General features: G+C 49.2%; 1 protein-coding gene across 1 annotated transcript in view; it reads left to right on the top strand.

Moving 5' to 3' along the window:
- The window catches only part of SHISA6 (shisa family member 6), a gene marked incomplete at its 5' end in the record, with an annotated part of 321,649 nt that extends 308,471 nt beyond the window's left edge, over positions 1 to 13,178 (top strand). Inside the window, 3 exons of the mRNA XM_019654415.1 lie at positions 1,244 to 1,300; positions 5,151 to 5,303; positions 7,029 to 13,178. Of these exons, the coding sequence (XP_019509960.1) occupies positions 1,244 to 1,300; positions 5,151 to 5,303; positions 7,029 to 7,579 (761 nt within the window). The remainder of the gene's footprint in view (positions 1 to 1,243; positions 1,301 to 5,150; positions 5,304 to 7,028) is intronic.
- Positions 13,179 to 14,263: the final 1,085 nt, after the last annotated feature.

The raw sequence follows: 14,263 nt of genomic DNA, 5'->3' as shown, positions 1-14,263 counted from the left end.
AAATGATGAGCTCACTTTGGGTTTGGTAATGGTTTGGGCTGAGGGCAGGAATTTCAAGGGATGTCCATAAGCAGTTTAAAATCTAACCCTGCAGACCAGATGGACCTCAAACTAGAGCTGTAGATTTGGGAACTACCAGCTTGGGCAAGAAGGTAGAGCCTGAGTCTTCATGAAGACACCTGAGCCTTACGTAGCCCTGATATTGAGAGAATGGAAGAGGAAAAGGGATCTAGAGAGGGAGCTGGAGAATGGTGAGCCAGAGGGTATGGTGCCAAAGGTAGGAAAGATGGTTTCAATAGCAAGGCCTAAGGGAATGGAAACAGATCTAGCCCTGAGAGGATGGCGGAGTGGTAATTCCTGATTTAGCCAAACTAAAGCAAAGACCTCATGCCTCTTGTCCCCCTGGCTGTAGTTGAAATTAGATGATACACCAATGAAAAACAAAAACACAATGTTGAATTGAAACAATAATATGATGTTGAAGCGTGCTTTCGTGATAAGCCAAATCTTCATTCAGTTTTAGGAGCGCTTAGAATGCCTTGAACTCTGGGCTTTGACAACTATGACTATTAATTTTGTGGCTTCTTCAATCTTCATGGACTTTTGCATTATTAATTAAAATAAATGCTTTTGAAATATCAGGCTGTATCCTTTATAGGCAGGACAGTGCCTAGAACCCAGGACGCCCAATCCCAGGCTGCAGGCAGCTCACTTCAGCTTGCCGCATCTCAGGATGCACCCAGACACTGTGTATGAAGACCCAGGACATTATCAAAGCCTCATAAGGTGTAAGCACCTTAAGTTAGGGTATCCTCTTCCTGGCTAACCACACCCTAACACTCCTGTCCCCAGAGAACAATCTACTTCCCCTGCCCAATTCCCCACTCCATGTATATATATTTGCCAAAAGCCCCATGGTCTCCATCCTTCTCCTCTACCCATCCCCACCCCGGCAAAGCCTCTCTTGCTGGCCAGCCAGATCCACAGATGTGGGTGGGTCACCATGGCGACAGAGGAAGCTCTGATGCAGGAGAGACAGAAACAGCAGAGGAAGTTTCTGTGAGACTAGCACACTGTCCCCTGCCCTTTATGTGTTTCTGGGGCATCAAAAGGCCCAGGCCTCTTATAGGGGCTTCCTTTGACTCAGAGAAGCACATTAGAGGTCAAGAGCATGCTGCTGTGATGGAGAGACAATGGAATGCCTGAACCCTTCTTTAAACATTTCTTTTCTATGATTTTTCAGGTGATCATCAGTATAACCATCCGATTTTACGCAGTGCTACCCAGACCCCTACACATGGTGAGATGATTGAGAGCGCTCCGCATCCCACACCCATCCCACGTGGCTCCATCCCAACTACTGATGCCTCTCAGGGCATCAGACATGGTCACTGACTCACTGAAGCTAAGGACGTGGAAGGAGCCAGGTTCCCACCTTCCTCCAGGGCCACAGGGTCTCACTCTCACTTTTAGACCATCGTCCCCTTAGTATTCTGTCTCTGATATCGGAGTGATCGTCTAAGACTCTTTCTTAACCCATTTCCACTTGCAATTTAGATCACTTCTTGCCCTCATCAATTCCATATGTCCACAGGAAGGAGTGAACACGCTCCTTTGCCTAAGGCAACTTGTGGTAGGTACCGTTTGTGAATGACATCAGACTTGGTAAACGATATCGATCCTCCCCAAATGAATTAAGGTTTGATAACTCAAAACCAGACTGGGTACTTTGAGCTTTAGCCTCTTAGGGGAAGAAACTGAAAGCTGGAGAGCACAGAATTGTCAGCCTAGTGCCAAAGGGTCACAAAGCCATGTTTCCCTCTTAGGTTCTAACATCCTCCCACCAGGTCACAACTTCACATTTGGAACTGCAGAGAAAAACTGTTTTGGGTACCAGCTCAGCACTTGATAGAACATAAGACAGCCATGTAAATCATGAGCTATCAGTCATTCTTCTGTCTTTGCAGTGAAAGAGTGAAAACATTATTAAATTTTAGTGAGAGAGAAACTCGAACCAAAGATAAATTCTACAGCTCACCTGGAAGAGAGACCTACCATCTCATGTCAGGTTATGCTCTGCTTCAGCATTGAGAGTGAGGAGAGTTATCATTAGGAGGACGGAAGTGATGATTCTGATGTCCCCCTCCATGTTAGGCTCCTAGTAGAAACATGTGATGAAAGCAAAAGTTTAATGTGATGTTTCAGGTTGTGGGGTCTAGGAAAAGTTAGAACCAGGAGAGATTGGGGAGATCAGCTCCCCAGAAGCTGATACCATTTCTCACACATCACCATTTCTAGGAGTGGTGATGTTGACAGTGGGAATAGAAAGAAGGGTTCACTATGCAGCATTTTGGAGAAAGAATTGAGAAAACTTAGTTACTCACTGAATATGGCTGCAAGAGTCAATTATGAGTACAATGTTGAGCTATGATCAATTACAAGAATCTTGTTAACACCATCTAAGGAATCAGGAAAGCAGCCAGTGTACAGGGGATGGAGCTAGCGGTGGTGAGTTTGGATCTGGAGATCTGGAGCTGGATATGATCATAGGTCATTCAAGAAAAATCATTCAACCAGCAGTTAGAAACGCGTGAAGTCTGGAGGGAGGTTATACCTGAAGATTAAGTTACGCTTTGGAAGCGGTAACAGAAGCCTTGGGAGTGGGAGCAATCTGTGCAAGGAGGCTGAAAGAGGAAAGCAGAAGGCAGAAGCAGAGAGCCCGGGGGATGCCCATGGTGATGAAGCAGCAGCAGGATGAGAAGCCAGAAAAGGCAAGCGAGGAGGGCTCCACTTGCTCAGTAACATCCTGGAGGAATCACTGTGAGCTGGTTTTTCCCAGTGGGAGCCTACACAAGCATCGCCTCCTGATTGCAAAGGGAGGAGCCATTCTTCCCTCCCTGCTCTTCCTGTTTCCTTTTTCTCTGGTGTGAGGAGATGAGGGTAGACCAGACCTGGTCCCTCCCTGCCCTAGAGCAGCTCACAATCTAGTGGAAGCAGAGTTTTCTCTGCACTCCTTCCTTTCTTGGATGTTACGCTTTTCCCAGGAGATGGCAGAGGGGCTATTAAGACAGGATGTGGCCTGTGTCTACTTGATTAACCAAAGAGCATTCAGTGGATCCTACCTTGGAGCCAACACTATGAAGGCATCATAAAAATTGGGAAACAGGACTCTGCTGTCAAGGAGATTGCCATCTTCGGAGAGCAACAAGATCAACTCAAGTTACATGATTAGAGATCATGTGGACACTAAGCTGGGTGGTATTGACCAGAAGAGCGATAGGGCCTTGAAGACTTGAAATCACTATGGGCTGAAAAGACGTGACATTTTCAGAGTGAAGAATCTTGAGTAAAGGGAGAATTTGGCTAGAGAAAGAGGACAGAAGGGCACTGCAACAGAAGAGAGAGCAGGAGCAAGGGGCAAGGGCAATCACGGTGGAGGCAGAAGACAAGGAAGAGATGGCCTTGGCTCGGCAGCATGTTTTGGAGAACTGTGCAGGGTAAGAAGACCCACAAAGGTAGCATTTGGAAGAGGGTGAGCTGAATGGTGCCCTCAGTGGTTGTATGACGCCAACAGGCAGAGGGACGCTTATTCTTCCTCAGCGTGGCCGAAAGTGAAGAAACAGGAGCTCAGGGACTGTTGGCTACTCCTCGGCTCTGAGCCGCAATGCTCCCAGCTTTCTGCCCACTCCACTTCCTGGCGCCTGTCCCAATCCATACCGGGGAGGCTCTTTCTGTACAGCATGTTCTGATCTCTCTGGGATGCAGAGCATCCCCCACCCCCTCACATATGTGCTGGCGTGAACATCAGCTCATTGGCTTGGCTCCCCTGGCTCCATCCCCAGGACTGGGGGAACCGGTGAAGGCAGGAAAGGAGAGAGAAGCCGGGAGTTCCCTGTATTAAAGCTGCCCTTGGACTAAGCCTAGGAGCGCTTCTTTTTGTCCCATGATTCACAGAATTCCTGTCTTCCAGGGTTTAGCACTCTGTTTGCCAAGAGGCACAGGGAACCACAATCCAGTTACATTTGTCCAAATTTAGAGCCTGCCCCTTCTGGGTGTCCTAAACCAAAGTGGAAGGAGGAACAATGCAAGAGCCACCCATCTACCTCATTTCTGGGAATGGGACCACTGTTTCCCCAGCAATACCTGTTGACTTCTTGCTGTACCTCAAGTCAGTCAAGCACCAAGATGTGCTTTTCTTCCTTCGCTGGACCTCCATTCCTTCCTGCCCCCATCTTCATGGCCACTCCCTCACCCACACCTGCATCTCCTCTCCCCTCCTCTGACTCCTGTGCTGTTCCTAATTTGGGCCTCAGAACGCAGCCCAGCTCACTGACCTATTAGTCATTCACCTCCTCTCTTTTTCATCTTTTCTTCTATCCCTTACCCCATTCTTTTTTCCCAGGTCTGGCACTGAACAACACTCCCTTCTCTCTTCAGATTTTTGAATCTCAAGGCTCTATCTGAAAGGAAGGAGGGAGAAAGGGGGAATGATGTGCTAAGCCTTTTGACTACATTCTTTCCTCCCACAGCTCAGAGATAGCTAAAGGGCCTTCAAAGGAAGGAACTGGAATAAGAGGGAATGGCTTTGTAGATCCCAGTGGCTTGTCAGGTTCAGGGCTTGGGGTGGTCCAAGGCAGAAAGAAGGGGCAATGTGAGAGGAGAAATGACATCATGGACAGTGCGGGTTGGAATCTCAGTGGAGCTGAATCTTAGATCCTGTTCTACGGGCACGTAGATAAGACCAGTTACTCCTTCTCCTTCAAGTTAAGATTTTTCTGAGCCAGATAACTAGGTTTGCCTAAAACTGTTAGGGAAAGGACAGAACTTTCATGCCAAAATAGATAGTTTTATAACATCACCCCCCTCCACTCCCGCCCAGCTCCATCTTACGTCTTTATCAGAGAGCTCAGTGATGTACCGGGAGAAAGAGTTTGTCATTCAAGGAAGAGTAAACTGCCATCATGGCCCGAGGCAGATAAAACAGCACCTGCCCCCAGGCTTGGTGACTGGAACTGAACATGAGGGACATTGAGTCACTGACGCCATCTGTGTCCTAGCACAGGGGGCCAGGAAAGCAGGGTGGGGATGCCCTCCTGCCTGCCCCAGCCTTTGTCTTCACTAACGCAGTGCATCCCTCCCTTCTTTTGCAGAGAAGCCACGAATGAACAACATCCTGACATCAGCCACTGAGCCCTACGACCTGTCCTTCTCCCGCTCCTTCCAGAACTTGGCCCACCTGCCCCCATCCTATGAGTCTGCAATGAAAGCCCACCCCAGCAAGTACTCGTCCCTGAAGAGGCTAAGTAAGTGGGGTTGTGCTGGTGTTAGGGTCTCCCCCTGGAGCCTCACGACATCTTCCTGTGTTTCAGTCTCTCGTCCTACATCTGGTGAAATGGTGTAGAGTCCCAAGAACAAAGAGCGAGGGTAGCGTGAAAGAAAACAAAGACAAGCCCCTTGTTTTTGTTCTTTTGGGCCCGAGTCCATTCTCCCTATAGATAGAAGAGAGGCCATGGAGTCCTCAGGTCTACATTCCCATGGGAGGCATGCAAGAGGTAGCCATTCCCCAGCCTTGCCCCACATCTACCATCTTCAAACCATGGGTGTTCCTTACTCTCAAGATCTTGGAGTAGAGGCTACCAATGCCAGAACTTTCTCAGAGACCCCTCCCAGAAACCTGGCTGCGGAAGGCCCATAAACCACTCCCTCCCTAACACAGCCAACACTGTCTTGAGAACCTGAGACTCCCCACTCCCACACCCCATTTCATCAGTTGAGTCCAGTTCATCCATGAATCCCAGCTCTGTCACTTGAGTCCAGGAGGCTCTGGGGATTGACGGGTTTAAGACATTACAATGTCAAGAAGGTACATGGTGGAAGAGCTCTTCTCCCATAGCTTTCCTACCCTTGGACCTTCTACCCCCATTTCCTCATGATTCTACTTTTCTGACCACCCAACTGCAGGGCTGAACATTTGCTTGAAGCTACAGGTTAACCTACCATGACAGAAGTTCAGCCCATGAGTCCATATCAGCCACCTCCAAGGTGGAATGGTGACTCTCTATGACTAGAAGTGGGGATTTCCGATGATCCAAGGAATCAGATGCATGCCTGGGGTGGGAGAATGTGGCTCACCAGCAAGATCTATCCACCGGTGACCCTCTGGGAAAACTGAGGAGCAGTCAGCATCCCCACATTCTGCAGAGATCTAGAAGGCTGTCTGTGGGAAGCCACATTCCTGGAATTTGGGGCAACATGGGCTTGGTGTGTCTTGGGTAAGTTCAAGGGTTCTGCAGGCAGTGTGAGCTTGGGACGGTTTCCTGGATGGAGACAAGGGTAGAGCTCCTGAGTGAATGTAAGACTGATCTGGCCTGCTGGTGTTGTAGGCACAGGGGAGGAATGTGTAGGCTTGATTCTGTCGTGTGGGGGCTGGACGCCCATGTGTTGGCTTTCTATGCATTGGCTGTTACTCCAGAGAAGGTGTTACTATGTTCCTAAGTTACCAGCTAAGCATTTTCACAAGTGCCTCCTGGTTGGAGCATCTTTAATTTAGCAGGAGTCTGGTTTTGCAACCCAGCTTCTTTGAAGAGAGACTCTGAACCTTCTTGGAAAGCTGCTGGCAATTCCCTGGGCATTTCAGGAAGACCTGGGGAGTCATTCTGTTTTAGGACCATGGTGTAATAGGTGCATCACTGGAGCGGGAGTTCAGGGACTAGGGTTGGCCCTGGACTCCGCCATGAATCCATGCACTCCCTGGGGACCTTGAGGAGGTCCCTCAACCCCTGGTACTCAAAGTGGTCCACAGAGAGCCAGGGGCATCAGCGTTGTCTGGGAGCAGACTCTCAGGCCTGCCCCAGACACAGGACGTCTGAATCAGAATCTGCATTGAACAAGACCCCTGGGGACTGGTTTGCACTCATTGGAGAACCATCGCCTCCACTTCTCTGGGCTGCAGGGTCCTAGTTCAGTCTTGAATGCAGTGTCACAGTGTCACCCCAGCTGACTTTTCTCTCTCTGTCTCCCCTCTGCAGCTGACAAGGAGGCTGATGAGTATTACATGAGGAGGCGGCACCTGCCTGACCTGGCCGCCCGTGGCACTCTACCCCTCAACGTCATCCAGATGTCCCAACAGAAGCCCTTGCCGCGAGAGCGTCCCCGCCGGCCCATCCGGGCCATGTCACAGGACAGGGTCCTGTCCCCACAGCGGGGTCTGCCTGATGAGTTCGGCATGCCCTACGACCGCATCCTGTCAGATGAGCAGCTGCTCTCCACGGAGCGCCTGCACTCCCAGGACCCACTGCTGTCCCCGGAGCGGACGGCCTTCCCAGAGCAGTCCCTGTCGCGGGCCATCTCGCACACGGACGTCTTTGTGTCCACGCCCGTGCTGGACCGCTACCGCATGACCAAGATGCACTCCCATCCCAGTGCCTCCAATAACTCCTACGCCACGCTGGGCCAGAGCCAGACGGCGGCCAAGCGCCAGGCCTTTGCGTCACGCAGACACAACACAGTGGAGCAGCTGCACTATATCCCCGGCCATCATACCTGCTACACAGCCAGCAAGACTGAAGTGACCGTGTGACCAACCGGACAGGGCCAGGCGCCTGGCGGGGCAGGGCAGCGGCAGCAGGGGCCTGGAGTGGAGCTTCTCGTCCCCACGCGTCTCCCTTCCCTGGTCCCTTCTGTAGGAGGTGGGGGTAGGCCATCTTTGCCCAGACAGCCATACGCCCAGGACATAGCCCGATGGCCTGACATGGCACACTCAGACCTGGGATACAGAGCAGTCACTCTCACTCTTCCAGAAGAGTCAAAGGGGAGTGAGGAGAGGGGCCAGACCCAGTCTCACCCTCCCCGCCACCAACTCCCTTTCAGTCCCATGTCCCCTCTCCCCTTCCTGGAGGCTCAGCTGCAGGTTCTGTCAGCCAGGAGACCCTGGCCTGACCCTGGTCCGAAGTTGCCTGGGTTTGAACTGGCCAGTGGGTGCAGTCGATGGGCTGACCGAAAAGGGTACTCGGTCTTATTCATTTACCTAGAACCGCACCACAGGAATCTTCTAGTGCCTAAAAACTGCCTGCTCACTCTCTCGAGCCAGGGAGCTGCTGTGTCCATAAGCACAATAACAATCTCTTTTGCCTGCTGGAACTTTCTGGTTCCCACTGAGTGGCCCTTCTTTCGCTGATGCCCCATGCCCCTCCCCGAGCCTCCTCGGGATAGGGAGGGTTTTCCTTCCCTCAGCTGCCTCCCCACTGTTGGGAACCCTGCCCAGGTCCAGCTGGCTGCCCCGCCCATAAGATCCCTTTTACCACTCTTCTGGGGAAATCTGCCCCTTCCCTAGCCCTAGATGTTTCACCCCCAAGTTCCCTGGCGCTTTGCTCTAGCCCTCCCAGAGGAGAGTAGCAGTGGGGTACAGGGACTTTTGGGGTGCCCTCCCCAGCAGCCTGATTATGTTCTCCATGCCTCTTGGTCTGAACAATGACCCACCACTCAGGCCTGCCTTCCCCTCCCCTGCTCTGCTCCCTAGAGGCATCTGCCCATGGCCAGAGAACTGCGGGTGGGGAGGGCCACTGTGATGCCCTGGATTTCAGGAGCTCACCATTCCCATTGTCCAGGGCTCCACCTGTCTCCCACATGCACGTCAGGCAGGATGGAGGCAGAGGCTTCTAAATAGGGGTGGCTCAGCCCCCAGTCAAGGAGGACCCGAGTCCCTTGTCCTGCACCTTGCCCGCTCCTCTATCCCCATCAGTGCCCACTGCTTGGCCCCTTCTCAATTTAGAACTTGCTCTCTCTGCCTGTTTCCCCTTCTCCGACCTCTCTTCCCCCTGTAGCTCCATTACTCCCTCCTGGTTGTTGCTGCTTCAGACCAGTGCCTCCTCTGGATCAAAAGGACAGAGACCCATTAGCAAATGCAAATAAGGTCCTTCTGGCTATTGGTCTGGGGGCTAACTGGGCTGCTCCCCAGTCCTTCTTCTACAGGGGGCACTAGGGCACCAGGCAGATCCATGCCCTCAGCTCTGTTGGGGACTGCCCCTGCCAGCCCATCTCAGCCCCTTCCTTGCCTCCAACCTGGAGGGTGAGATGGATGTGACAACCTCCTGGATAGTGGACAGTGAACTAAGCAGCATCCACTCTCCCAAGACCAGAGCCAGAAATGGGGAGAAAAGGGGCTCCTCCATTCTTAAGGCCAGGGCACATCCTTGGGTTGGGGCTTGGGAAATCAGCTCCCGACTACTGGGTGAAGGTATGATACTAAAAATGTGACTGTCACCATAGTCAGACTCCAGAAGCAATGACCTTAACCTGGGATTTTAGATTCCCCCAGTTCTGCATACAATATGTGTGGCCCTTTAAAAGGGGGGTGGGGTGGGGAGAACTTCCCAGTGTCACCCTGGGAATTTTTAATCTAACCAAGTACACTATCCACAGAGAAATCAATTGACTGATTCCTCTTATTTCAAGAGTTCCAAAGCTCGTCTCCCCCAAATGCTCCCCAGTGTATGAATCAGGAGGGGATTACAGCTCAGGGTGATGAAACAGCCTTCAGCCTCCCCACTGGGGTGGTGTCACTAGGACTCGGAGGCTGTGAGGACAGGGATAACTCTCTGCCTTCCTCCCCTACAAACACATAAACCTTCTCAAGGGCTGGTCCCCAGGGGTTTATGAAAGTGTTCCAGAGGCAAGGCTAAGAGGGTTGGGCTGGAGGAGGTCAATCTAAACAGAGCAGTTGGTGACTTCCAGAAACAAAGGTATGTCTCATAGCTGGTCCCCTAAACCCATGGCCTTCTAACCCAGCCCTTGGCAAGTCCCCTTGAAGGCTGCCTGTTGGCTCACAGGGGAAAGGATGTGGGTGGGTGAGAATCCCCTCACCAAGTATCTATACACACATACACCCCAAACCAGAAACCTGATCTCATCTCCCTCATCTTGTATGAGAGGCGTCTTCTCAGCATCAAGTTCTCCAGCCCTGTCTGTCTGTCTCAGGGGTTGATAGATAGCTTGATTCCAAAACATTTCTCATCCCCGCCTTACTGCTGTCCAGTTTAAAATCTCTGGTGTCAGTGGGGTCAGAAAGTTCTACCTGAACCCTTACTTCTTTTAAATGATTCTTCTGCTTCACCATTGGGTCTGGAATGAAGGAAGGGAATGAGGGAGGGAGGTGGAAGGGAGAAAAAGGAGAGAAGTCTACAAACTTGCTTCAATTCAGTCCCTCATTTCAAAATTCATAAGATCGTGTCTTAACTAGGACACAGAAGTATCTCATTTACGCAGTCGTCCCATCCATGTTTGCAGAACAAGCTTAGCCACATTACTGGACAAGTTTATATCAGATAAGAGAGGATTCTGGGGCTGGAACCCAGAATTCCAGCCCCACCAGCCCTCCCCTACAATTAAAGTCCCCCTCCCCCAGCAAGGGAAGCCCAAAGCCCCCCATTTTCCTCTGCTTGCTTTGTTCTTTGTACAAGTCTCCATTGCTCTGATTGGAATGGACTGAATCTGCACAGGCTCTCTCTTGCCCTAAACGTTCTTGCTGGTCTACTTGGCCTTAATGGCAGTGAAACTCTTACTCGTGCTCTTCCACCTTTCCTGTCTTGTTCCTCCAGTTAACTCTTGGCTCCATGAATTCATAAGCCACAATTCCCAAGAATTCCTTTAACCCCCTAACTGGGCTTCTGCCCTCAGGGCTCCCCAGTATCTTGGGTGATGGGTCTGCCTTCTAGAAAGTTCCAATCCTTCCCTTAATTTACATTTCTCTTTCCCTTTCCACTCTTCCACCCTGAAACTCCTGTTGTAACCCTAGTCTTCTATGCCATTCAGTCTTTCCTTCCTCTCATTTCCCTGGCCCTGGCTTCTTCCTCAATTTACCTTTCTCCATCCCTGCTTTTTTTCCCCTCGGTCCTTCTAGTTCTATAACTTAGAGCTCTCAATGAAAACAATCAAAGAACCAGACATTCTTCATGTCTTCTGTTTGCCTCACTGGTTTATCCTTTTCCTCCTGTCCCTATGAGACGATACCCCAGGGCACGTAGCCAAGCGCTCTCCCCTTCTGATCTTTGGGAGGAAAGGGAGGGAAGCTGCCCTGTCAGAGGCATCGTGACTCAAAGATCAGCTTTGGTTCCTGCAGCTGGCAAGTCCCCTGAAGCTCCTGCCCCGGCCTGTCACTAACCCAGAGACTCCTACTCTGGCCAAAGATTCATATCCTTGAGGGCTCTCAGCCACTGTTCCACCTCACTTACACCTGTCCTGCTTACGTGTGTCACAGATCCCCCTTTGTTCTGAAAGATTGGAGAGCCTCATAACTCTCCAAGCATGGAGAAATACCCATTCCAATAACCCTGCCACCAAACAATCCATGTTCTTCAGAGATACCTTGTCTGCCACCAGCCTTCCATCCTCAGAGTCCATCCACAGGCAAATGTGGACTTGACCCATGGTATTCTGAAAGGGCTGCTGATGACCTGGACCCTAGAAAGCACTTGCTCTGGGAAGAGTTGACATGTTACCCCCCGCATACATTTCCCCATCCTCCCCAAACCTGGGAAACTTTGCTCTGAAGTATTTTCAAGGAAGCTAGTTGTGTTTTAATGAAGTATTTTTCAGGGTTCAAATGTTATTTTTTATAAATGCAGCATTTTAATGACTGATACAATATGAAAGATATGTCTTCCTGAGCTCTATATTTGGTTTCAGAAGGCAGCATACTACACAAGGAAAAAGCACAGGGCTGAAGCTCCTGGAGACATGGCTTCTGCCCTGGCTTTGTCTCCATCTTGCTGTGTGACTGAGGACGAGTCACGCTCTTGCTCAGTGTCTCAGTTTCCCATAAAACGAGGAGCTTAGACTAGATGAGCTCTGAAGTTTCATTCAGCAATCACATGCTAGGGCTTTCATCCACCACTGGCACCCCCGCTTTTCTTCGCATTCCTCCCCCACATAAACTGAGCTGCATGCATTCCATTAAGGCTGCCCTACAGTGATGTCCTCAGAGGCCCTAGACAGCCACCAGATTCCTTGCCAGAGCCTGGGGTGGGCCCCATGATTTCGGCCACCTCGGGATGTTTTCATATCTGAAGGTGTATGGGATTCCCATTCAGTGGTTACCAGCCACATTTCATGGAAGTCCTCTCATATCGACACACCTAAATCATCTGGGGTGTTTGTGTCATTGGGAAATACTGAATTTAAAGTTTTCATTTTGGTATGGTCCCTAAAGCTGGAGGGAGGCAGTTCTGATTTCAGAGAGGGGACAGGCTTGGGGAGAAAGGTCCAGAGGTTGGCCCACAAGGGCATGGAGTTTGTATTTGAGAGCAGCTTGGAAATGCATTCCAAGGACAGAGGAGACTGCCTGGCAGAGGCTCTGTGTGGCAATGATGTTACATCTTACTCCAGAGGCTCTGATCTGAAGACTGAGTCTGGATACTCCCCGTTCCACCTGGAGGAGGGGAAGGCATCAACCCCTTGGGCTGCTAGGAAGTGGGTACCCATCCTAGTACCTTTCTAGACCCCCCCTGTGACACTACTATCCTCCCAGTGAAAGCTTGTGAAGCAAGAATTGAGAGTACAAGTCAGTATCATCAAACCCATCTTGTAAATCGGCAAACACATCAACTTTCATCCGTCAGAGAAATGACATTATATGTTTCCTTAATACCCTCCTTCCTGAGGGAGAGGAAGACCCCTGCTCAACTTCGCTGCCCACTCCTGCTGTGACCCTTGGGAGAACTCATTCATTTGCTTCGTAGTGGCAACTATTCCTCTAGTTCTATAACTCAACTAGACATTTTGTAGTCAAGAATTCTTGAAATTCTCTAATAAAAAGCAATTCTTACTGTAATATTTTTAGTTTGGGGACACTATTTCCTAAAGGGGGGATTAACGAACATTTTTATGCATTAGCCCAATTTATGAATTCCGTGTTTATTATATGGTAGTACTGATGAAAAGTACCTTTCTATCTGTACCTTTGCACAGTGTCTTCATTCCTCATCAGTAAGCTTCATGATGAGCAGTGCTCTCGTAACTGCTGCTTCTGTACAAATCTTATCATTCTACTTACCTGTCAAAGCACAGCCTATATGTACTGTAAACAGATATCACTTTAGTAAGATTTAGTCTTAAGGACTTTTCCACTTTTGTCAGTAACAGATATTTATGGATTAAAAAAAAATAAAGCCGTTTCAACATAACCTGTGTCTCTTAAAGTATCCATGTGCTTAATTTTACAAACACAGAGCCAAAACTAAAGGGAATTAAAAATCACGGAAGGATGTAGAAGAAGATCATTGGAGATGGAGGCAGAAGAAGGGATTGATGGCAACTGGAAATGAGGAAATTTTAGGGTGATAGAAGCGCTTTAAAATTGGATTATGGTGACAACAGTATAAATTTAGTAAAATAGTATACTCACAATGGGTGAATTGTATGATATGCAAATAGCCCTTAATGCTTTTAAAAATGGTAAACAAAAGGAATGTAGGGAGGGAGGCTTGGGACAAGTGCCAATGGGCAAGGTATACCAATTCAAAATAGAATTAGAAGTTATAACTTTGCATCTATCTTCATCTACTTTAGCAATATTAGTCATGGACATTAGGTCTTAGTTTGGTTTTAGAGGTAGTTCTTGTAGTTACCACAGGTAGTTAGAGTATAGGTGGTGCAACATCCATGCCATTTAAACCAGAGAATCACGCTGCCCCATGAAAATTGATATAGATTCAGAGTCTTGCTCAAGACCCTCTTTCTTTGGGCTCATTTTAAATATTATTTTCTTTGGCACATATTCACTTATGCTGTTAAGGTCATCTGTTGTTCTGTGTTTCTGAAATTTCACCATAACCTAGATACTAATGGGCTCAGGTTCAGCAAACAAAGTGTTGCCAAAAAGGGCATGGTCTCTGGCCAACATCAGTACCTCCATAGTTCATAGAATCCATAGTCAGTCAGACTCTAACCAACTGCCCAGCTCCATAGTAATTAAAACCTTTCTCATTGGATGTGTTAAGTTTATGCTCCAAAAAGCTTTTATTATCTCTTGCTAATGGCATTCTTTACCTAGGACAAAGTTACAAGCCTGTCTACTATTCTAATACATAATAGCACATAACAACACATATTCTGAGATGTATTTTGCTCACTACGTCATTTGCTCCCTAACAGTCATTATTATAGTTCATTGCTTCTAAGTCATAGTGTCTCACTTATGATGACTCATAGCAAGCACACACACACACACACACACACACACACACACAGAACAAGTACAGAAATGCTT

The sequence above is a fragment of the Hipposideros armiger genome, unplaced genomic scaffold (genome assembly GCF_001890085.2).
Source record: "Hipposideros armiger isolate ML-2016 unplaced genomic scaffold, ASM189008v1 scaffold_222, whole genome shotgun sequence".
Classification (NCBI taxonomy): Eukaryota; Metazoa; Chordata; class Mammalia; order Chiroptera; family Hipposideridae; genus Hipposideros; species Hipposideros armiger.
The sequence above is the reverse complement of the archived record's forward strand: the minus strand, read 5'-3'. Positions and strand labels throughout refer to the sequence as shown.